The sequence below is a fragment of the Staurois parvus genome, unplaced genomic scaffold (assembly GCF_062004578.1).
Source record: "Staurois parvus isolate SC_StPar_1 unplaced genomic scaffold, SC_StPar_1.0 ptg001165l, whole genome shotgun sequence".
In the NCBI taxonomy this organism is placed as follows: domain Eukaryota; kingdom Metazoa; phylum Chordata; class Amphibia; order Anura; family Ranidae; genus Staurois; species Staurois parvus.
Window position 1 is genome coordinate 9082 of NW_028318961.1, and position 26300 is coordinate 35381.

At 45.5% G+C, this 26300-nt stretch overlaps 1 protein-coding gene across 2 annotated transcripts in view; it reads left to right on the forward strand.

The window, feature by feature from the left end:
- The first annotated feature begins 638 nt into the window (after window positions 1-638).
- LOC149439018 (netrin-1) overlaps window positions 639-26300 on the forward strand; it is a 177738-nt gene continuing 152076 nt past the window's right edge. The window contains exons 1-2 of one of the 2 annotated variants that reach the window (XM_089659570.1): window positions 639-1002; window positions 1409-2478. In XM_089659570.1, the coding sequence (XP_089515696.1) occupies window positions 1461-2478 (1018 nt within the window). In that variant the 5' untranslated portion in view covers window positions 639-1002; window positions 1409-1460. The remainder of the gene's footprint in view (window positions 1003-1408; window positions 2479-26300) is intronic. The other variant, XM_089659569.1, reaches the window with a different exon arrangement.

Here is a 26300-nt window from a genome sequence, read left to right on the forward strand (position 1 = left end):
TGTGGATATGTTATATTGCAGAAAGTAAAAAAATATAGGTTTTTTTCAACATTTTTGGTCGCAAAAAAAAAAAAAACATTTGAGGATGAAATACCACCTAAAGAAAGCTCTAAAGAAAGTGCTGCAAATTTGGTTTGTGTACAGCTTCGCATGACCGCGCAATGACCAGTTAAAGTAGCGAAAAATGGGCTGATTACGAAGGGGGGGAACGCCTTCCAGAGCTGAAGTGGTTAAAGCGCAGCTCCCTGTCTGCTCTTGCCCCGACGCAGGGATGCTGCAAGCAGCGCGTCCTCCTCCCTGCACCGCTTCCTTCTAGCAGTAACGTTTCAGTTTGACTTCCTATAGAATCTAAAAGCGTGAGATCCCCCCCCCTTCCTTGTCTGCCCTCCCTGCGCTTTGCATCCACAAGCATGCATTGTCTGTCCATGGTGCTCACCTTATCTGTGAGCATGTCTCTCCCCCTTGTGTCTCACACTTTTCCCTTGGTTAGTGCAAGCTCCTTTGCTCCACTCCTTCCCCCCCCCCCCCCCCATCCTTTTCTCCCACCTCCCTACCCCTCCTTCTCCTGCATGTGCAAAGCTTCTCCTGCCCAGTGTGGTTTTTCCAACCAGTGGGTGTCGTTGTAATTCCCCCTAATGCAGTGTCACTCCTTGAGATGACCTGAAGCCAAACACAGCGCGGAGCGTCATTCACTTTCTATAGGCAGCCAGGGGAAGACAAGTCCAGCAAAGCTTTTGGTCATCCAGGAGGGATGGAACGATTCATTCTCCAAATTGTCTCCCTGAGCACTTTTCCCATCAGCTTTCCCCGGCACCGCTCACACTGACTCGCCAACAAAACTTTTTCTCAACTTTTTTTTTTTTTTTTTCCTCTATACCATTTCTCATTCCCTTTTTTTTTTTCTTCCCCCCTGCAATTCCTTAATTCACTCCTAAGGTAGAGCAAATTTTTTTTTTAAATTTTCCCTTTAATTACTTTAAACCACAGAATGCTTTCTTCTAGGTGAGAATTTTCTCTCCGGCCAAATCTGTTCACAGCTTCTTCTTTTATTGTATCTCCCTGCTTAAAGCCTTGACACAGTTTCGTTTTGTTTGTTTTCTGTTCTATTTTGGGAAATTTCACCTTTTTTATGTTGTCATTTATGCTTGTTTTTTTTTGTTTTTTTTATACCGCTCTCTGATTAAAAATCAAATTTATGCAGGAAGCTTTTGAAATGCAATTTTTTTTCTTCTCTTTTGGATCTTTTCTGCAGAAAAAAAAGTGATGTCATTTCTGTTTGATTTTGGTTGCTAGTCTGTTTTTAGCTATTTTTACCATCTGTTTCTAGTAACTCCTAGGTGACTTAAATATTTTATATCGTTTTTTTTTTTCTGATTTTTTGATTTTCTTCTGTCCTCAATTTTGCCAGGTACCACCAGAGGAGAGGTCTGTGGTCGAGGCAGGGTTAAGCTGGATCCAGGATGATGCTGAGAGGGCACTTTGCGATGTTGATGCTGATTTCCTTGTGCTGTACCGCTCAAGAAGGTAGAGGAGGCTACGGGATGAATATGTTCTCCATCCAGACGTCGCAGCCGGACCCGTGCTATGATGAGAACGGAAATCCGAGGAGGTGTATCCCAGACTTTGTGAACTCTGCTTTCGGGAAGGAGGTTAAGGTGTCTAGTATCTGCGGCAAGAACCCTTCGAGATACTGCGTTGTGACGGAGAAAGGCGAAGAGAGGTTTCGCAACTGTCACGCGTGCAACGCTTCTGACCCCAAAAAAGCTCACCCGCCGTCCTTTTTAACGGACCTCAACAATCCCCACAACTTGACCTGCTGGCAGTCAGAGAACTACATCCAGTACCCTCAGAACGTCACCCTCACGCTTTCCCTGGGCAAGAAGTTTGAGGTGACTTATGTGAGCTTGCAGTTCTGCTCTCCCCGTCCGGAATCCATGGCCATCTTCAAGTCCATGGACTATGGAAAGTCCTGGGTGCCATTCCAGTTCTACTCCACCCAGTGCAGGAAGATGTACAACAAACCCAACAAAGCGGTGATCACCAAGCAGAACGAGCAGGAGGCCATCTGTACGGACTCTCACACCGACATGCACCCTCTTTCGGGTGGCCTGATCGCCTTCAGCACCTTGGACGGCCGACCGTCCGCCCATGACTTCGACAATTCCCCGGTGCTCCAAGACTGGGTGACCGCCACGGACATCAAAGTGGTCTTTAGCCGCCTTCATACCTTCGGCGACGAGAACGAAGATGACTCGGAGCTGGCCAGGGACTCCTATTTCTACGCCGTCTCTGACCTTCAGGTCGGGGGTCGGTGCAAATGCAACGGGCACGCATCAAGGTGCGTCAAGGACAGGGATGACAACCTGGTGTGCGACTGCAAGCACAACACAGCCGGGCCCGAGTGCGACCGATGTAAACCTTTCCACTATGACAGACCTTGGCAGAGGGCGACTGCAAGGGAAGCCAACGAGTGTGTGGGTGAGTACAAATCTCCTACAGTTCGCACGATGGTAGAGATGCTATGTAAGAAATGATGACAACGAGAGACCAATGTGTCCCTTCAATGCAAAGAACACGCAGCTGGAATGTACAACTGCATCTGTCTCCCATCACCTCTATGTCTAGTATTTGTTCTCTCTCTTCTTTCCATGTTCTCTCCATTATCTCTCTCTCTCCATTCTCTCTCTCTCTCTCCCTCTCTCTCTCTCTCTCTCTCTCCATTCTCTCTCTCTCTCTCTCTCTCTCTCCATTCTCTCTCTCTCTCTCCCTCTCTCCATTCTCTCTCTCTCCACTCTCCTCTCTCTCTCTCTCTCTCTCTCTCTCTCTCTCTCTCCTTTTCTTGTTCTATCTCTTTATCCTCTCTTTCTTTTCCTCTCTTCTTCCCTTTCTTTCTGATTCTTCTTTCCCACCCCCAACTTTTCTCCCTTCATTTCTCTCTTTCTTTTTCCTGTCTTTTTCTCTCTCCCCCTCTTTCTGTCTCTCACTCCTTTACACTCTCTGTCTCTCTCTATCTCTCTTGTTCTTTTTCCCCTCTTCTTCCATCGCTCCCCTTTTTTCTTATTTATTTTCTACTTTTCTCTCTCATTTTTTCTTTCTTTCACTCTCCTTTGCGCTCACCCCCTTCCCATCATTTATTATCTTCTCTCTCTCTCATTCTTTCTAATTTTCTTATTATTCCTCCCTCTTCCCCCCTCTTTTTCTTTGGATCTCTCATTCTGTATTTCTTTCTTACTCTCATCTTTCTCTCTCTCTCTCTCTCTCTCTCTCATCTCTCTCCTTCCTTCTCTCTCTCTCTCTCTTCACCTATTTCTTTCTATCTCACGCCCCTTATACTTCTTTCTCTCTATCTTCCTTCCTCTCATTCTTTCTCTATCTTCTATCTCTCTCTCTCCTATCTTTATTTCTCTGTCTCTCTTTATCTACATCCTTCTCTTTATCTCTTTTTCTCCCTCTCTCTTTCTTTTCTTTTTTCTCTCTCAATCTCCAACTCTCTCTCTCCCTTTTCCTTTATTTCTATCTCCCTTTACCCATCTCCTTCTCTCCATCTCTTTCTCCCTCTCCTTTTCTCTCTTCTCCCCCTATTTCTTTCTATCTCTTGCCCTTTCTCATGCTTTCTCTGTCTCACTCTTCCTTCCTCTCATTCTTTTTATCTCTTCTCTCTCTTCCTTTCCTTCTGTTTTTCTCTCCCTCTTCCTTCCTTTCCTTTTCTCTCTCCCTCCTCTCCTTATTTCTCTCTGTCTTTTTACCATTCCTTCTCTCCATCTCTTTCTGTCTCTTCTTCTTTTTCTCCTTCTCTTTCTCTCTCCTTCCTTATTTCTCTTCTCTCCATATTTCTCTCTCTCTCTCTCTCTCTCTCTCTGCCTTCCTCTCATTCTTTCCCTCTCTTCTCTCTCTCCTTGTTTCTCTTTCTCTCTCTTCCACTCCTTCTGTCTTTCACTATCCCTTCCTTTTCTTTTCTCTCTCTTCTCTCCCCCCTCTCTTATTTCTCTCTCTTTTTACCCATCACCTTCTCTCTCTCCCTCTGTCTCTCTTTCTCTCTTTCTTTTTCTCTCTCTCCCTCTGTCTGTCTCTCTCTCTCTCCCTTTCTCTCTCTCCTCTCTCTGTCTCCTGTAGCAGCATTACAAAGTGACAGTAACCACCAAGTGTCGGTCTCCGGTGACCTCTCTGACAGAATCTCGATAGAACTTGCTGGGGGTGATGGTGATGAGACAAATTGCAGAGTAACAGTTATAATGGGCTTGTATAAAGGATCAGACCACCCAAAACTGATATTTTCGCTCTTGGCAGATTCTGGCAAGTCGGTTCACGTGCCAACTTATTACAGCTAACTGGGATTTCAGCACTAAGATCTCCCGAGCTTCTGACCTGATAGGAGCAATATAAAGGATGCAACTGTACAGCAGTGAGAGCTCCACAGCTCCCGACCTACTGTGGACATCATAGAGGACATCAGAGCATTATAGGGGACATCCGAGCATTATAGGGGACATCCGAGCATTATAGAGGACATCCGAGCATTATAGAGGACATCCGAGCATTATAGGGGACATCCGAGCATTATAGGGGACATCCGAGCATTATAGAGGACATCAGAGCATTATAGAGAACATCCGAGCATTATAGAGGGCATCAGAGCATTATAGAGGACATCCGAGCATTATAGGGGACATCCGAGCATTATAGGGGACATCAGAGCATTATAGAGGACATCCGAGCATTATAGAGAACATCCGAGCATTATAGAGGGCATCAGAGCATTATAGAGGACATCAGAGCATTATAGAGGACATCCGAGCATTATAGGGGACATCCGAGCATTATAGGGGACATCAGAGCATTATAGGGGACATCAGAGCATTATAGGGGACATCCGAGCATTATAGAGGACATCAGAGCATTATAGGGGACATCCGAGCATTACAGGGGACATCCGAGCATTACAGGGGACATCCGAGCATTACAGGGGACATCCGAGCATTATCGAGGATATCTGAGCATTATAGAGGACATCGGAGCATTATAGAGGGCATCAGAGCATTATAGGGGACATCAGAGCATTATAGGGGACATCAGAGCATTATAGAGGGCATCAGAGCATTATAGAGGGCATCAGAGCATTATAGGGGACATCCGAGCATTATAGGGGACATCAGAGCATTATAGGGGACATCCAAGCATTATAGGGGACATCCGAGCATTATAGGGGACATCAGAGCATTATAGAGGACATCGGAGCATTACAGGGGACATCCGAGCATTACAGGGGACATCCGAGCATTATAGGGGACACCCGAGCATTATAGAGGACACCCGAGCATTACAGAGGACACCCGAGCATTACAGAGGACATCCGAGCATTACAGGGGACATCAGAGCATTATAGAGGACATCCGAGCATTATAGAGGACACCCGAGCATTATAGAGGACATCCGAGCATTATAGAGGACATCCGAGCATTACAGAGGACATCCGAGCATTACAGAGGACACCCGAGCATTATAGAGGACACCCGAGCATTATAGAGGACACCCGAGCATTATAGAGGACATCAGAGCATTATAGAGGACATCAGAGCATTATAGGGGACATCAGAGCATTATAGGGGACATCCGAGCATTATAGAGGACATCCGAGCATTATAGGGGACATCGGAGCATTATAGAGGACATCGGAGCATTATAGGGGACATCAGAGCATTATAGGGGACATCCGAGCATTATAGGGGACATCGGAGCATTACAGGGGACATCGGAGCATTATAGAGGACATCGGAGCATTATAGGGGACATCAGAGCATTATAGGGGACATCCGAGCATTATAGGGGACATCAGAGCATTATAGGGGACATCCGAGCATTATAGGGGACATCGGAGCATTACAGGGGACATCAGAGCATTATAGGGGACATCCGAGCATTATAGGGGACATCCGAGCATTATAGAGGACATCAGAGCATTATAGAGGACATCAGAGCATTATAGGGGACATCCAAGTATTATAGAGGACATCAGAGCATTATAGGGGACATCCGAGCATTATAGGGGACATCCGAGCATTATAGGGGACATCCGAGCATTATAGGGGACATCAGAGCATTATAGGGGACATCGGAGCATTATAGGGGACATCCGAGCATTATAGAGGACATCGGAGCATTATAGGGGACATCAGAGCATTATAGAGGATGAATTTATTGCCGGGACATCTCACCTGCAGAGTCCTTTTAGAACTAGAAGAAGACAATTAAGCGACGTTGCATCCACCAATAGAAATGGAATATTGCTTTTGGATGGAGTGATGTGTAAACTAATACAGCGGTGATTGTAGTCCCGTAATCCACCAACCGAATTCAGAGCATTTCATTGTGATTTACATTTCTTACATATTCCCCTAATGCTGCCCTGCAAGGATCCCTCCACCCAAAAGTGATATCACCATTATAGGTGGGGTTGCTGACTTGTTCCATTTCTGGTATCCTACAGAGGTGTCGGTACCACGATATGGTTCTGGTTCATCTTGGAGTCTTACTCATGCTATATCAAGGGTCTTCTCACTCATTCTGCTGCATTTTACATATAAAATACATAGAAATACAGGGCACAGCAGGTGTACAGATCCGGGAACTCAGCACAGGGATGGTGGGAACCCCTCATAATGGGCACAGCAGGTGTACAGACCCGGGAACTCAGCACAGGGATTGTGGGAACCCCTCATAATGGGTACAGCAGGTGTACAGACCCGGGAACTCAGCACAGGGATGACACGAACCCCTCATAATGGGCACAGCAGGAGTACAGACCCGGTAACTCAGCACAGGGATGGTGGGAACCCCTCATAGTGGGCACAGCAGGTGTACAGACCTGGGAACTCAGCACAGGGATGGTGGGAACCCCTCATAATGGACACAGCAAGAGTACAGACCCGGGAACTCAGCACAGGGATGGTGGGAACCCCTCATAATGGGCACAGCAGGTGTACAGACCTGGGAACTCAGCACAGGGATGGTGGGATGTACCGCCTTGTGGAGAGAAGCATTATCAGTCTGATTCTTCTATTTTTAAGGTCACCATACACATTACAATCTGTCCAATCATCCTTAGATCTACCAAAACTATGTCATATGAGGACCCCCCCAATCAATCAGGCAGGACCCCCCCCCCACAACTATACTTTGTAGATCTAAAGGAGATTGTACAATGTAACGTGTGGTGAGCTTTAGACGAGTTGCACAGAAGTCTATGTGTGGGGTGACATAAGATTGGTTGTATGAAGCATCAATTGGAGTCCAATTTTCTACGATTAGACTGGCCGGTCGCAGGGTTGCCAATCTCCCCTTTCAGTTTTTTACTCACATTTTCATCATGTTTTCATCTTTCTACCATTCAAGCCAACGGTCACATTGTAATGTGTGGGGCCCGTGTGCAAGTGATGGGACTGCATGGAGTGTTGCTCGTGGTGACCAACGTGTCAGGTTTAGGATGGGAGCAGGATATAACGATTGTTGCCTGTGAGAGAGAGAGAGAGAGAGGAGAGAGGGGGGAGAGAGAGGGGAGAGAGGGGGCAGAGAGAGGGGAGAGGGGAGTGGAGAGAGGGGGGAGAGAGAGGGGAGAGAGGGGGCAGAGAGAGGGGGCAGAGAGAGGGGAGAGGGAATGAGAGGAGAGAGGGGGATAGAGAGAGAGGGGGGGGGAGAGTAGAGAGAGGGGGGAGAGAGAGGGGAGAGGGGAGAGGAGAGAGGGGGCAGAGAGAGGGGAGAGGGAATGAGAGGAGAGAGGGGGATAGAGAGAGGAGGGGGGGGGGGAGAGTAGAGAGAGGGGGGAGAGAATGAGAGGAGAGAGGGGAGAGAGGGAATGAGAGGGGGAGAGAGAGGGTGCAGAGAGAGGGGAGAGGAGAGAGGGGGGAGAGGGGAGAGGAGAGAGGGGGCAGAGAGAGGGGAGAGGAGAGAGGGGGCAGAGAGAGGGGAGAGAGGGGGGGGAATGAGAGGAGAGAGGGGGATAGAGAGAGGAGGGGGGGGAAGAGTAGAGAGAGGGGGGAGAGAATGAGAGGGGAGAGAGGGAATGAGAGGGGGAGAGAGAGGGTGCAGAGAGAGGGGAGAGGAGAGAGGGGGCAGAGAGAGGGGAGAGGAGAGAGGGGGCAGAGAGAGGGGAGGAGAGAGAGAGGGGGGGGAGAGAGGGTGCAGAGAGAGGGGAGAGGAGAGAGGGGGCAGAGAGAGGGGAGAGGAGAGAGGGGGCAGAGAGAGGGGAGAGGAGAGAGGGGGCAGAGAGAGGGGAGGAGAGAGAGGGGGGGGGGAGAATGAGAGGAGAGAGAGAGGAGAGAGGGGGGGAAGGCAGAGGGGGGGAGAAGAGAGAGAGGAGAGGGAGGGGGAGAGGAGAGAGAGAGAGGTGGGGGGAGATAGAGAGAGGAGAAGGAGAGAGAGGTAGAAAGAGAGAGAGAGATACTGAAACTTTAAAGTGCCAAATCTGTTGCAGTTCTGCATAGAAACCAATCAGCTTCCACGTTTTATATTCAAAACGTAACAGAATAAGCTGAAGTTAGAAGCTGATTGGCTCCCACGCACAGCTGCACCAGATTCTGAGCTCTCCAGTTTTAGTAAATCTCCCCTAGAGTGTATAAGCAGGGCCAGCTGAAAAGTTGTACATACAGCCAGGTAGGTCCCTATAACCACCACAAACAGACTAGAATACAGGGGGGGCTGCAGCACAAAAGAGCCGTATTACCCATCCATACATATCGCAGGAGCCACGTTTCAGGCATCCCTGCCCTTTCTTAAGCTGCTTGAGAAAGGGCAAGTATGCCTGAAACATTGCTGGTGCTACATATGTATGTATGAAATTTTTGTTTGTGTGTGTGTGTGTATACATATATATATATATAGCTACTTTTTTTTTTAATGTTCATATTTAAATCATTTTTTTTTCATTTAGGTATATTTATTTATTTGATTATATTTATACTGTATACTGTGTGTGTATGTATATAGATAGAAATGTAATAAAAATGTTCATAGTAATATTTAGTATAACTTTATATACTACAGCGCTAAGCGAACTATTGGCACTTTATAAATACTGTATAATAATAATGTGTGTGTTTAATATTAATATATTTAATATAACTTTAATACTCTGTAGAATTGTATATATAAAAAAAAATATATATATATATATATGTAATAATAATTTAGTTAGTTATTTAATATTTTATACAATATATATAATTGCTATTTATTTTTTTAATATTTAGTAACATTTTATATAATATTTAATATCGATCTTAATTATTAATAAAAAACTAGTATGGTTAATATTTAGTACAATTTTATGACATTGAGTTATATGTTTTAATACTTACTATAAATGTATGGAATATATTATTAGTACATTTGAAAAAAAATAAAAATTCTATATATATATATTATATATTTACATGCACACATAGTAATAATTAGTATCATTTTATACTATGTGTATGTTTAATATTAATATTAAACATATGCATGGATTGATTCCTGATTAATAACTATTAAATTGATTTCTGATGTAATGCCATTAAATATGAATATATATATATATATACACATACACACACATATATATATTCTTATTTAATGGCATTACATCAGAAATCAATTTAATAGTTATTAATCAGGAATCAATCCATATGGCGAATACCGTGTTCTATAGAAGTGAGGGATCTTGTTCTGTTTATTGTGTCAAGTTACCTACGAAATGGCCGTTCCCTCTACTTGTAACCTAAATTGTTGCATTCCTGTCTGTGTGAAAATGAATAAAGTGTTAAAGAAAAAAAAATCAAGGTTATTGATCAGAAATCAATTTAGTGGCTATTAGTCAGAAATTATTATATACAGGATTTATATAGGGCCCTGATCCTGGGAGCTTACAATCTAAGATTCTGATTAATAATCAATAAATTGATAACCATTAGATGGATTTCTGATTAATAACCAATAAATCGATTTTTGATTGATAACCATTAGATGGATTTCTGATTAATAACCAATAAATCGATTTTTGATTGATAACCATTAGATGGATTTCTGATTAATAACCAATAAATCGATTTTTGATTAATAACCATTAGATGGATTTCTGATTAATAACCAATAAATCAATTTTTGATTAATAACCATTAGATAGATTTCTGATTAACCAATAAATAGATTTTTGATTGATACCCATTAGATGGATTTCTGGTTAATAACCAATAAATAGATTTTTGATTAATTAAATAGATTTTTGATTAATAACCATTAGATGGATTTCTGATTAATAACCAATAAATCGATTTTTGATTGATAACCATTAGATGGATTTCTGATTAATAACCAATAAATCGATTTTTGATTGATAACCATTAGATGGATTTCTGATTAATAACCAATAAATAGATTTTTGATTAATAACCATTAGATGGATTTCTGATTAATAACCAATGAATCAATTTTTGATTATTAACCATTAGATGGATTTCTGATTAATAACCAATAAATAGATTTTTGATTAATAACCATTAGATGGATATCTGATTAATAACCAATAAATAGATTTTTGATTGATAACCATTAGATGGATTTCTGATTAATAACCAATACATCAATTTTTGATTGATAGCCATTAGATGGATTTCTGATTAATAACCAATAAATAGATTTTTGATTGATACCCATTAGATGGATTTCTGATTAATAACCAATAAATAGATTTTTGATTGATAACCATTAGATGGATTTCTGATTAATAACCAATGAATCAATTTTTGATTGATAACCATTAGATGGATTTCTGATTAATAACCAATAAATAGATTTTTGATTGATACCCATTAGATGGATTTCTGATTAATAACCAATAAATAGATTTTTGATTGATACCCATTAGATGGATTTCTGATTAATAACCAATAAATAGATTTTTGATTGATACCCATTAGATGGATTTCTGATTAATAGTTGTTACGGCACCAAGTGACTCCTCCTAGGCAGCGACTGGCGACATACTTTGATCACGCACGCAGCGTCTTTGCTTTTTGTTGAGTTTCCTGCAACATTTGTTGCTTCTTTTAAATGTTTTTTCTTTCTCTCCGGAGTTGATCTCCCATCTATTTCCTGTCACAGAAAGAAACAATTTGTATCAGAGATTTGTCCACATTATTATAAATGTCGTACTTTCAATACAAGTTCTTTAAAAAAAAAAAGCGAATTGTTCAGCATGCAGGAAGTTGACTTTACATGATGGCTTTGTAGTCGTTAGTCCTGGTAATGTGAATGTTGAGGGATCATTTGCTTTTGTTATCCATTACTAGAGATTATCCAAAAAATCACCAGCGCCAAAAATAGTCAGATAGCTCCTAAATAAATGCTGCTGCTCCTTAGTGTAAACACTAATAAAACAACAATCAAAAAACATCAAACAGAGCAAATCAATACTTCAAAAATGAATATGATAAATAATAAAAATCATACAAAAAAAAATTATCATAAATATAATATAAATTGAATAGTCCCACTCCGACAAAACAAATATTTGAGATGATATGGTGAGTAGAGTGAAATTATTTTTTTTTGTCCCGGCTGATATGACAAACTAATATCTACTAATAATAAAAAACATCAAACAGCAAATCAATACTTAAAAAATCAATATGATAAATAATAAAAATACAAAAAAACTTATAATAAATATAATATGAATTGAATAGTCCCACTCAGGGGCGGACTGACCATTTGGGTACTCGGGCACTGACGAGGGCCCGGGGTCAGTAGGGGGCCTCATGAGATGCCCCTGGTACCTTTCATAGGCTTTTTTGGGTGTGGTTTGAGTGTGGGTGAGGACACGGGCCCCATGATCCCCTATTGCACAGGGGGGCCCAATGAGTTGTCAGTCCGCCCCTGGCTCCCACTCCGACAAAATAATTATTTGAGATTAATTAATTTTAATTTCACTCTACTCATCATATTCAACTCAAATAATTATTTTGTCGAAGTGGGAGCCAAGGGCGGACTGACAACTCATGGGGCCCCTGGGCAATAGGGGATCATGGGGCCCCTGTGTCCTCGCTCACACTCAAACCACACCCAAAAAAGCCTATGAAAGGTACCAGGGGCATCTCATGGGCCCCCTACTGACCCCGGGCCCTCGTCAGTGCCCGAGTACCCAAATGGTCAGTCCGTCCCTGAGTGGGACTATTCAATTCATATTATATTTATTATAAGTTTTTTGTATGATTTTTAATATTTATCATATTGATTTTTTAAGTATTGATTTGCTCTGTTTGATGTTTTTTATTATTAGTAGAGATTAGTTTGTCATATCAGCCGGGACAAAAAAAAATAATTTCACTCTGCTCACCATATCCATCTCAAATAATTTTGTCGAAGTGGGAGCCAGGGGCGGACTGACAACTCATGGGGCCCCTGGGCAATAGGGGATCATGGGGCCCCTGTGTCCTCGCCCACACTCAAACCACACCCAAAAAAGCCTATGAAAGGTATCAGGGGCATCTCATTGGGCCCCCTACTGACCCCGGGCCCTCGTCAGTGCCCGAGTTTCCAAATGGTCAGTCCGCCCCTGAGTGGGACTATTCAATTCATATTATATTTATCATAAGTTTTTTTGTATTTTTATTATTTATCATATTGATTTTTTAAGTATTGATTTGCGCTGTTTGATGTTTTTTTATTATTAGTAGAGATTAGTTTGTTATATCAGCCGGGACAAAAAAAAATAATTTCACTCTACTCACCATATCATCTCAAATAATTATTTTGTAGGAATGGGACTATTCAATTTATATTTTATTTATTATGTTTTTGTTTATGATTTTTATTGTTTATCAGATTCATTTTTTAAGTATTGATTTGCGCTGTTTGATGTTTTTTATTATTAGTAGAGATTAGTTTGTCATACCAGCCGGGACAAAAAAATCATTTCACTCTACTCACCGTATCCATGTCAAATAATTATTTTGTCGAAGTGGGAGCCAGGGGCGGACTGACAACTCATGGGGCCCCCGGGCAATAGGGGATCATGGGGCCCCTGTGTCCTCGCTCACACTCAAACCACATCCAAAAAAGCCTATGAAAGGTATCAGGGGCATCTCATGGGGCCCCCTACTGACCCCGGGCTCTCGTCAGTGCCTGAGTACCCAAATAGTCAGTCTGCCCCTGAGTGGGACTATTCAATTCATATTATATTTATTGTAAGTTTTTTTGTAATTTTATTATTTATCATATTGATTTTTTTAAGTATTGATTTGCGCTGTTTGATGTTTTTTATTATTAGTAGAGATTAGTTTGTCATATCAGCCTGGACAAAAAAAAAATAATTTCACTCTACTCACCATATCCATCTCAAATAATTATTTTGTCGAAGTGGGAGCCAAGGGCGGACTGACAACTCATGGGGCCCCTGGGCAATAGGGGATCATGGGGCCCCTGTGTCCTCACCCACACCCAAAAAAGCCTATGAAAGGTACCAGGGGCATCTCATGTGGCCCCCTACTGACCCCGGGCCCTCGTCAGTGCCCGAGTACCCAAATGGTCAGTCCGCCCCTGAGTGGGACTATTCAATTCATATTATATTTATTATAAGTTTTTTTGTATGATTTTTATTATTTATCATATTGATTTTTTTAAGTATTGATTTGCGCTGTTTGATGTTTTTTATTATTAGTAGAGATCTTTTTTTTTTTGTCCCGGCTGATATGACAAACTAATCTCTACTAATAATAAAAAACATCAAAGAGCGCAAATCAATACTTAAAAAAATCAATATGATAAATAATAAAAATCATACAAAAAAACTTATAATAAATATAATATAAAATGAATAGTCCCATTCCTACAAAATAATTTTTTTAGATGGATATGGTGAGTAGATTGAAATAATTTTTTTTTGTCCCGGCTGATATGACAAACTAATTTCACTCTACTCACCATATCCATCTCAAATAATTATTTTGTCGGAGTGGGACCAGGGGCGGACTGACAACTCATGGGGCTCCTGTGCAATAGGGGATCATGGGGCCCCTGTGTCCTCGCCCACACTCAAACCGCACCCAAAAAAGCCTATGAAAGGTACCAGGGGCATCTCATGGGGCCCCCTACTGACCCCGGGCCCTTGTCAGAGCCCGAATACCCAAATGGTCAGTCTGCCCCTGAGTGGGACTATTCAATTCATATTATATTTATTATAAGTTTTTTTGTATTTTTATTATTTATCATATTGATTTTTTAAGTATTGATTTGCGCTGTTTGATGTTTTTTATTATTAGTAGAGATTATTTTTTTTTGTCCCGGCTGATATGACAAACTAATTTCACTCTACTCACCATATCCATCTCAAATAATTATTTTCTTGGAGTGGGACTATTCATTTTATATTATATTTATTATAAGTTTTTATTTATAATTTTTATCATTTATCATATTCATTTTTTAAGTATTGATTTTCTCTGTTTGATGTTTTTTATTATTAGTAGAGATTAGTTTCTCATATCAGCCGGAACGAAAAAAAAAAAAAGCAAAATAAGTTGTGGTTGTGGTATATCCGTTATTCAATATCTAACGGAGAATTCACATTTTTGTTCCCCGGCGGCAAAACCGCGCCGTGTAAACAGTTACAGTAAAATAAATTAAACGTGAAATTAAAGTCGATTGCCGCTGGCCCCTTTTTTTTTTATCGGAACGCTTCACGCCGCTCCTTAAATTTCATGAGCAATTTGGACTGAACAGGCCTGCGAATTCTTCCAATCGCCCGGTGATGTCATAGAAGAGCCGCCGCTGATAGCAGATTTGGCCCGAATTCACCTTTTGCGGCGCTGCTCGCTCGGCCCCGAAATTCGCCCTGGAATGCTTCCATGCTTCGTTAATTAGCTAATGAGGCCGGGGAGAAAATTGCAGAGAATACCTGTCCTGGCTGACTGCTTTGGTTCATATTGCAGGGAGGATTTTTGAAGGCCGGCACACAAGTGGATTGTATGTCTGGTGGCTGCGGAGAGAAGAAAAATAAAATGTAACTTTATCGACTTCTGTCTCGTTCCCCGAAAACTAGGATTTGATACGTCAAAATAGTGACATTGTATTGCCGGAATGACCATTCCAGGCACTCAGAATTAGGAGCCGCCGATAATTAATTTTCTAAAGCGCTGCATATCATGGACAACTGCCATTTTTTACAAATAAAATACTGTTTTTGGCTACTTTTTATCTTTTGTGCTGCTGCTAATCTCCTGCAACCTCTTTGCAGCCACTGTCTGTCTATACCAGCGGTAGGCAACCTGAGAGCCTCAGGACTACAAGTTCCATCATGCCTCTGCAAGTCATAGCTGTAACTGTCAGTTTTGTAATCTATGCAATGCCTCATGGGAAATGTAGTTCCACAACAGCTAGAGAGCCGCAGGTTGCCTACCCCTACGCACCCCAGCGATGGCTGCATGGCATTTCCCAGGGTGGGTTTTCCTGATGTAGACAACAGTGGACCATGCCTGTGTAATGGAACTTGTAGTCCAGGGGACAGGGTGACAACGCATGAGCACAACTGGGAGGTCAGGACAGACGTTGTCACCGTATAACGGGAAGTGCCTGAACAAGGTTCTTCATGGCGGGATCATTTTAAGAAAATTTTCAGATTTCAAAATATCGAAAAGTAATTTTGAAATGAAAAACCTCTTTTCGGCAACGTAATGCTTATATATACGTTGCTGTGTTCTGGGACTTGACCCATCAGGGCTCTCTGAGCTGTCACTGACAGCTCACAGTCAACACCTGGTGCTTGGGAGCCAATAGGACATACTCCTGGTGATGTCATCACTGAGCAGCCAATCACAGTAAATGAATAAACAGGGGCCCTTCCTACTGCTTTAAAGGGCTGCTGCTCACTGGTGGAAGGATTCTATGAGGTTCTAATGATGGGATTTGCAGATACTTTAAAGCCGGCCAAACATGGGTCGAAATTTGACCCAAGAATAATCGGCCGATTTTCGCTCTGTTAGTGGGGTCAATGGCACCGGACGGTTTTCGTGGCTCCTCCCCTTTTCGGTGATCGGGCATGTTGGAAAATTTGTGAAAAACGACCGATTTTCGACTCAATGATGGTCAAATCGTACAATCGTTTTTCCAAAAAGAATATGCACCATGAGCCGTGACCTGGAAGTTTCGCCTGTTATATGGGGGAAACTTTATGACTCGGTCGGCCGATTTTCAAAATCATTGATGGCGCCATCGGATTACCGAGCGAACGACGGTTTTGATTTTCGGATGAAAAATTATTCGGAATTCGACCCATGTATGGCCTGCACTAGTCCTGTCCAGGCTTCTCTCACTTTATACAACATTTCTTATATTTCTGTTGGAGGATATATTTTTAGGAAATTAAATCCGTTTCACAGCAGAATCGCACAGGAGCGCAGACCTGCAGTGTCATTTTGCAGCCCACTCAGTTGAATGGCTACAAATCGCAAAACTCTGCACTCTGTACGCCGTGCATCTCTAAACTCTGCACTCTGTATGTAGCGCACCCCTGAACTCTGCACTCTGTATGTAGCGCACCCCTGAACTCTGCACTCTGTATGTAGCGCACCCCTGAACTCTGCACTCTGCATGCAGCGCACCCCTGAACTCTGCACTCTGTATGTAGCACACCCCTGAACTCTGCACTCTGTATGTAGCTCACCCCTGAACTCTGCACTCTGTATGTAGCGCACCCCTGAACTCTGCACTCTGTATGTAGCGCACCCCTGAACTCTGCACTCTGTATGTAGTGTAACTCTGAACTCTGCACTCTGTATGGAGCGCACCCCTGAACTCTGCACTCTGTACGCCGTACATCTCTAAACTCTGCACTCTGTATGTAGCACACCCCTGAACTCTGCACTCTGTATGTAGCGCACCCCTGAACTCTGCACTCTGTATGTAGCGCACCCCTGAACTCTGCACTCTGTATGTAGCACACCCCTGAACTCTGCACTCTGCATGTAGCACACCCCTGAACTCTGCACTCTGTACGCCGTACATCTCTAAACTCTGCACTCTGTATGTAGCACACCCCTGAACTCTGCACTCTGTATGTAGCGCACCCCTGAACTCTGCACTCTGTATGTAGCGCACCCCTGAACTCTGCACTCTGTATGTAGCACACCCCTGAACTCTGCACTCTGTATGTAGCACACCCCTGAACTCTGCACTCTGTATGTAGTGTAACTCTGAACTCTGCACTCTGTATGGAGCGCACCCCTGAACTCTGCACTCTGTATGTAGCGCACCCCTGAACTCTGCACTCTGTACGTAGCTCACCCCTGAACTCTGCACTCTGTACGTAGCGCACCCCTGAACTCTGCACTCTGTACGTAGCGCACCCCTGAACTCTGCACTCTGTACGTAGCGCACCCCTGAACTCTGCACTCTGTACGTAGCGCACCCCTGAACTCTGCACTCTGTACGTAGCGCACCCCTGAACTCTGCACTCTGTATGTAGCGCACCCCTGAACTCTGCACTCTGTATGTAGCGCACCCCTGAACTCTGCACTCTGTACGTAGCGCACCCCTGAACTCTGCACTCTGTACGTAGCGCACCCCTGAACTCTGCACTCTGTATGTAGCGCACCCCTGAACTCTGCACTCTGTATGTAGCGCACCCCTGAACTCTGCACTCTGTACGTAGCGCACCCCTGAACTCTGCACTCTGTACGTAGCTCACCCCTGAACTCTGCACTCTGTACGTAGCACACCCCTGAACTCTGCACTCTGTATGTAGCGCACCCCTGAACTCTGCACTCTGTATGTAGTGTAACTCTGAACTCTGCACTCTGTATGGAGCGCACCCCTGAACTCTGCACTCTGTACGCCGTACATCTCTAAACTCTGCACTCTGTATGTAGCACACCCCTGAACTCTGCACTCTGTATGTAGCGCACCCCTGAACTCTGCACTCTGTATGTAGCGCACCCCTGAACTCTGCACTCTGTATGTAGCACACCCCTGAACTCTGCACTCTGTATGTAGCACACCCCTGAACTCTGCACTCTGTACGCCGTACATCTCTAAACTCTGCACTCTGTATGTAGCACACCCCTGAACTCTGCACTCTGTATGTAGCGCACCCCTGAACTCTGCACTCTGTATGTAGCGCACCCCTGAACTCTGCACTCTGTATGTAGCACACCCCTGAACTCTGCACTCTGTATGTAGCACACCCCTGAACTCTGCACTCTGTATGTAGTGTAACTCTGAACTCTGCACTCTGTATGGAGCGCACCCCTGAACTCTGCACTCTGTATGTAGCGCACCCCTGAACTCTGCACTCTGTACGTAGCTCACCCCTGAACTCTGCACTCTGTACGTAGCGCACCCCTGAACTCTGCACTCTGTACGTAGCGCACCCCTGAACTCTGCACTCTGTACGTAGCGCACCCCTGAACTCTGCACTCTGTATGTAGCGCACCCCTGAACTCTGCACTCTGTATGTAGCGCACCCCTGAACTCTGCACTCTGTACGTAGCGCACCCCTGAACTCTGCACTCTGTACGTAGCTCACCCCTGAACTCTGCACTCTGTACGTAGCACACCCCTGAACTCTGCACTCTGTATGTAGCGCACCCCTGAACTCTGCACTCTGTATGTAGCACACCCCTGAACTCTGCACTCTGTATGTAGCACACCCCTGAACTCTGCACTCTGTATGTAGCGCACCCCTGAACTCTGCACTCTGTATGTAGCGCACCCCTGAACTCTGCACTCTGTATGTAGCACACCCCTGAACTCTGCACTCTGTATGTAGCACACCCCTGAACTCTGCACTCTGTATGTAGTGTAACTCTGAACTCTGCACTCTGTATGTAGCACACCTCTGAACTCTGCACTCTGTATGTAGCACACCCCTAAACTCTGCACTCTGTATGTAGTGTACCTCTGAACTCTGCACTCTGTATGTAGCGCACCCCTGAACTCTGCACTCTGTATGTAGCGCACCCCTGAACTCTGCACTCTGCATGCAGCGCACCCCTGAACTCTGCACTCTGTATGTAGCGCACCCCTGAACTCTGCACTCTGTATGTAGCGCACCCCTGAACTCTGCACTCTGTATGTAGCGCACCCCTGAACTCTGCACTCTGTATGTAGCGCACCCCTGAACTCTGCACTCTGTATGTAGCGCACCCCTGAACTCTGCACTCTGCATGTAGCGCACCCCTGAACTCTGCACTCTGTATGTAGCGCACCCCTGAACTCTGCACTCTGCATGTAGCACACCCCTGAACTCTGCACTCTGTATGTAGCGCACCCCTGAACTCTGCACTCTGTATGTAGCGCACCCCTGAACTCTGCACTCTGTATGTAGCGCACCCCTGAACTCTGCACTCTGTATGTAGCGCACCCCTGAACTCTGCACTCTGTATGTAGCGCACCCCTGAACTCTGCACTCTGTATGTAGCGCACCCCTGAACTCTGCACTCTGTATGTAGCGCACCCCTGAACTCTGCACTCTGTATGTAGCACACCCCTGAACTCTGCACTCTGTATGCAGCGCACCCCTGAACTCTGCACTCTGTATGCAGCACACCCCTGAACTCTGCACTCTGTATGTAGTGTACCTCTGAACTCTGCACTCTGTATGTAGTGTACCTCTGAACTCTGCACTCTGTATGCAGCGCACCCCTAAACTCTTCACTCTGTATGTAGCACACCCCTGAACTCTGCACTCTGTATGCAGCGCACCCCTAAACTCTTCACTCTGTATGTAGCACACCCCTGAAATCTGCACTCTATATGTAGCACACCCCTGAACTCTGCACTCTGTACGTAGCTCACCTCTAAACTCTGCACTCTGTATGTAGCACACTCCTGAACTCTGCACTCTGTATGCAGCGCACCCCTGAACTCTGCACTCTGTATGTAGTGTACCTCTGAACTCTGCACTCTGTATGTAGCACACCCCTGAACTCTGCACTCTGTATGCAGCGCACCCCTAAACTCTTCACTCTGTATGTAGCACACCCCTGAACTCTGCACTCTATATGTAGCACACTCCTGAACTCTGCACTCTGTACGTAGCTCACCTCTAAACTCTGCACTCTGTATGTAGCGCACCCCTGAACTCTGCACTCTGTACGTAGCACACCTCTGAACTCTGCACTCTACGTAGCGCACCCCTGAACTCTGCACTCTGTACGTAGCACACCTCTGAACTCTGCACTCTACGTAGCACACCTCTGAACTCTGCACTCTACGTAGCGCACCCCTGAACTCTGCACTCTGTACGTAGCACACCTCTGAACTCTGCACTCTACGTAGCGCACCCCTGAACTCTGCACTCTGTACGTAGCACACCTCTGAACTCTGCACTCTACGTAGCTCACCCCTGAACTCTGCACTCTGTATGTAGCACACCCCTGAACTCTGCTTTCTGTATGTAGCACACCCCTGAACTCTGCACTCTGTATGTAGCACACCCCTGAACTATGCTTTCTGTATGTAGCGCATCCAGAACTCTGCACTCTGTATGTAGCACACCCCTGAACTCTGCACTCTGTATGTAGCGCACCCCTGAACTCTGCACTCTGTATGTAGCACACCCCTGAACTCTGCACTCTGTATGTAGCGCACGCTTGAACTCTTGACTCTATATGTAGGACACCCCTGCACTTTGCGCTGTGTGTAGTACACCCCTGAATGCTGTGTGTAGCGCACCCCTGAACTCTGCACTCTACGTAGCTCACCCCTGAACTCTGCGCTCTGTATGTAGCACACCCCTTAACTCTGAGCTCTGTATGTAGCGCACCCCTGAACTCTTGACTCTGTATGTAGAACACCCCTGCACTTTGCGCTCTGTGTGTAGTACACCCCTGAATTCTGCGTGTAGCGCACCCCTGAACTCTGCACTCTGGATGCAGTGCACCCCTGAACTCTGCACTCTGGATGCAGTGCACCCCTGAACTCTTGACTCTATATGTAGAACACCCCTGCACTTTGCGCTCTGTGTGTAGTGCACCCCTGAATTCTGCACTCTGTATGTAATGCACTCCTGGCATTTAATGCCCATTTAAGACCATCCCACTGTTAGTGAAGTCTGACCACACCTACTATTTGATGGTTGCACGTGTGTGGAGGAGGGGGGTTGTTTTATCGCGCACTTTTCCAACACAAAAGTGTGCTGCCATTTTGCAAATGTAGGGTGGTGCCTTTCATTCTTTTTCATGTGCTAAAGTACAGTCCCACGCCACCATGTTGTTTGGTACAGTGCGATTTTGAAAAAGGGTCAGAGACTTGTGCTTGCATTGCATAAAGAAGCACAGAGACCCAGTAATGACATCACTGGGCCTAACATAAGGCATGTCATGTAATCGGACAGGTAAAAATGTCATTATGCTGATGAGGGGGTAGGGAGGAACCAGGAAAAGCACAATATACCCAGATTAAACGTCAGCTTTAATTATACTCCCGTCTAATTCTTGACAGACGTTTACATATTTATATAGAGATGTTAATAGGAAAAAAAAACATTTTACATCAACTCACTGGCTGTGTGTGCCTAGCGACCATGAAAATGTTTATAGGTAGGAAGCTGAGTCCTGACCTGAGGTGACATCCACTTCCCAAGAATCCCTTCACGTGGGGAATTTCATCTTGGCACCAATAATGTAAATCTAAACACAAATATCTCCTTGGAGCTTTAATTTGCTAAAGCCACTTCAAAAGTCATTTTCAATATTTAAAAATTTACAATATATATATATATATATAAAAGTTATCCCTGGCGATCCTGCCAGGAATGTCCTTGTTCAGGCACTTCCTGTTTTAAAGTGCCAACATTCTCTTCTTGTCTCCCAATTGTGCACCTGTGTTGTCACCCTGTTACACGGGTTTCAGATGACTACTACCAGTGGCCATTTTTCAACACCCATTTTTACAGGCATAGCCTGTGTGATGGGTGACAACATCGTAACACAATTGGAACCCCAGAGTGTTTCACATCATAGAAGGAAGTGCCTGAACAAGGGCCTTGTTGGCATGATCATCAGTGATTTTTTCTTTTTTTTTTTCTTTTTAATGAAAGCTGCGGTATTAAAAAAACAACATTATCCCCTTAAGCTCCAGAAGGTTTTACCCCCTTCATGGCCGGGCAATTTTTTTTTGCTATTCGGCACTACGCTACTTTAACTGGTAATTGCGCGGTCATGCAATGCTGTACCCAAACGAAATTTAAATATTTTTTTTTCACGCAAATAGAGCTTTCTTTTGGTGGTATTTTATCACTACTGGGTTTTTTTTGCGACAAAAATGAAGAAAGACCGAAAGTTTTGAAAAGAAAAAAAATATTTTTTACTTTCTGCTTTAAAATAAATCTAATAAAAGAATTAAAAAAAATCAAATTTCTTCATAAATTTTGGCCAAAATGTATTCTGCTACACGTCTTTGGTAGAAGAAAAATCCCAATTAGTGTATATTGATCGGTTTGAATGAAAGTTATAGTGTCTACAAACTATGGGGTATATGCTGGAATTTGTTTTATATACTACTAATGGTGGCGTCAGCGACTTCTAATGGGACTGCAGGAGTGTGGCGGGCAATCTGACACCTGTGGCAATAATACAATGATCAGTGATAATACTATACACTGTCACTGCACTAATGACACCGGCTGGGAAGGGGTTAACATCTAGGCTGATCAAGGGGTTAAATATGTCCCTACCTATGTAGGCTATCCCCTCTTCAGTCTATCCTGAATGCTGCTTCCAGACTCATCCACCTTACCAACCGTTCTGTATCCGCCACCCCTCTCTGCCAATCCCTCCACTGGCCTCCACTCAGTGTCCTCCACCCCTCTCTGCCAATCCCTCCACTGGCCTCCATTCAGTGTCCTCCACCCCTCTCTGCCAATCCCTCCACTGGCCTCCACTCAATGTCCTCCACCCCTCTCTGCCAATCCCTCCACTGGTCTCCACTCAGTGTCCTCCACCCCTCTCTGCCAATCCCTCCACTGTCCTCCACTCAGTGTCCTCCACCCCTCTCTGCCAATCCCTCCACTGACATCCACTCAATGTCCTACACCCCACTCTGCCAATCCCTCCAATGTCCTCCACTCAGTGTCCTCCATCCCTCTCTGCCAATCCCTCCACTGGCCTCCATTCAGTATCCTCCACCCCTCTCTGCCAATCCCTCCACTGGTCTCCACTCAGTGTCCTCCACCCCTCTCTGCCAATCCCTACACTGGTCTCCACTCAGTGTCCTCCATCCCTCTCTGCCAATCCCTCCAGTGTCCTCCACCCCTCTCTGCCAATCCCTCCAATGTCCTCCACCCCTCTCTGCCAATCCCTCCACCGGCCTCCACTCAGTGTCCTCCACCCCTCTCTGCCAATCCCTCCATTGGCTTCCCATTGCCCAACGAATAAAATTCAAAACATTAACAATAACATATAAAGCCATTTATATCTCCTCCCCAAATTACATCACCAATCTTGTCTTCAAATATCACCCAAACCGTCCTCTCCGCTCCTCCCACGACCTGCTCTCTAGCTCCCTTGTCTCCTCCTCCCATGCTTGTCTCCAGGACTTCTCCAGAGCTTCCCCCATCCTCTGGAACTCTCTATCCCAATTTATCCGACTATCACCTACTCTGCCCACTTTTAGGCGATCTCTGAAAACCTCTCTCTTCAGGGAAGCCTATCCTGCCCTCTGCTAATAATGGAATCTTCTCTTCCTCCTACCAGTCCATCCCCCACAGTTACTACCTTTTTGTACCACTAGCCCCTCCCTCTTAGATTGTAAGCTCCCAGGATCAGGGCCCTCCTATCCCTCTTGTATTGAACTGTATTGTTGCTGTATTGTCTCCCGTTATATTGTAAAGCGCTGAGCAAACTGTTGGTGCCATAAATCCTGTATAATAATAATAATAACCTGTGTGTACAGTGTGCTGCTTTTACTAAACAATCTCTAAGTTTCTCATCCCTGGTTTGCAGGGAGGAGAAACTTAGAGATCGCTTCCTCTGTACAGAGCCCTGTGTTGCTTACCAACACAGGGCTCCTGGATATGATTGGATACAGCCGATCAGCAGGTCCCGGCCCATGAGTTAATGGGTGGGACTTGCTGACAGGCTCCCACTATGTACAATCACAGCGATTCCTGGCAGGGGAGGGGGGTGCGTGCTCGTGCACCTGAAACCTGGAAGTGCCCGTACGTCACTTTGCCGCCAGCGGTGCCTTCCCACAGTACATTGCAGACGGGCGGACGGGCGTGTTGTTTTAAAATATTATATGAGAATTTAGTTATTTCACTATTTTTTTAAAAGCTGCCCTGTGGTTTTATTGTCGTTTGGCTCAATTCATGACGCTTTACACGGCGATAAGAATCTTTATTTTAGCCATGTGGTTTCATTTTCAAACCTGATTGGCTGCAGATAATTGCCTCTTGTTTGAAAATAACGAATCCTCATCCGAGTGTGTTTACTGCGTGAATTAATCCTATTATGTGTCATTGCTGTATTACTTCGCCTTGTCACCCGTAGGCAGGGCTACCGATAGGGGGTAGAAGCAGTCCTCCCGATAGGGGGTAGAGGCAGTCCTCCCGATAGGGGGTAGAGGCAGCCCTCTCATTCCTGGACTGGGACCCTACCCCAATCTATCCGACTTATCTGTCACCCATAGGCAGGGCTACCGATAGGGGGTAGAGGCAGCCCTCCCGATAGGGGGTAGAGGCAGCCCTCCCGATAGGGGGTAGAGGCAGCCCTCCCGATAGGGGGTAGAGGCAGTCCTCCCGATAGGGGGTAGAGGCAGCCCTCTCGTTCCTGGCCGGGGTCCCTACCCCAATCTATCCGACTTATCTGTCACCCATAGGCAATGCTACCAATAGGGGGTAGAGGCAACCCCCTCGTTCCTGGCTTGGGACCCTACCCCAATCTATCCGACTTGTATGTCACCCATAGGCAGGGCTACCGATAGGGGGTAGAGGCAGCCCTCTCGTTCCTGGCCGGGGTCCCTACCCCAATCTATCCGACTTATCTGTCACCCATAGGCAGTGCTACCAATAGGGGGTAGAGGCGACCCCCTCGTTCCTGGCCTGGGACCCTACCCCAATCTATCAGACTTATATGTCACCCATAGGCAGGGTTACCGATAGGGGGTAGAGGCAGCCCTCTCGTTCCTGGCCTGGGACCCAACCCCAATCTATCCAACTTATGTCACCCATAGGCAGGGCTACTGATAGCGGGTAGAGGCAGTCCTCTCGTTCCTGGCCTGGGACCCCTCCCCAATCTATCCGACTTATCAGTCACCCATAGGCAGGGCTACCGATAGGGGGTAGAGGCAGCTCTCTCGTTCCTGGCCTGAGACCCTCCCCCAATCTATCGGACTTATCTGTCACCCATAGGCAGGGCTACCGATAGGGGGTAGAGGCAGTCCTCCCGATAGGGGGTAGAGGCAGTCCTCCCGATAGGGGGTAGAGGCAGCCCTCCCGATAGGGGGTAGAGGCAGCCCTCCCGATAGGGGGTAGAGGCAGCCCTCCCGATAGGGGGTAGAAGCAGTCCTCCCGATAGGGGGTAGAGGCAGTCCTCCCGATAGGGGGTAGAGGCAGCCCTCTCGTTCCTGGACTGGGACCCTACCCCAATCTATCCGACTTATCTGTCACCCATAGGCAGGGCTACCGATAGGGGGTAGAGGCAGTCCTCTCGTTCCTGGCCTGGGACCCTACCCCAATCTATCCAACTTAAATGCCAGCCATAGGCAGGGCTACCGATAGGGGGTAGAGGCAGCTCTCTTGTTCCTGGCCTGGGACCCTACCCCAATCTATGCGACTTATATGTCACCCATAGGCAGGGCTACTGATAGGGGGTAGAGGCAACCCTCTCGTTCCTGACCTGGGACCCTACCCCAATCTATCCGACTTACATGTCACCCATAGGCAGGGCTACCGATAGGGGGTAGAGGCAGCCCTCTCGTTCCTGGCCTGGGACCCAACGGGTTCCAACTAGAACTCCCTGTATAGACTGTGTGCATCTCGCAGCATTGGGGAGGATTGTCCTTTCCAGGCCACCAACCATCTCAGTCTCAGCCAGCCATGCCAAGGTTCATAGTGACAGGGGACAGGGCCACAGTCTCGTGAGATGTGATCTGTTGGTTGCTGGACTTTGTTTGGCATGTGCCCCATACATGGTCAGTGATGGGTGGAGGGACTGAAGGGGGATGAAATAAAGGAGATGGGCACAGCCTGCAGTACTCCGGAAATAAAGGGATGATCTCTCCATGATTTCTAATGGTAAGTCATACCTCTGTACTCTATAACTAAAACACACAAA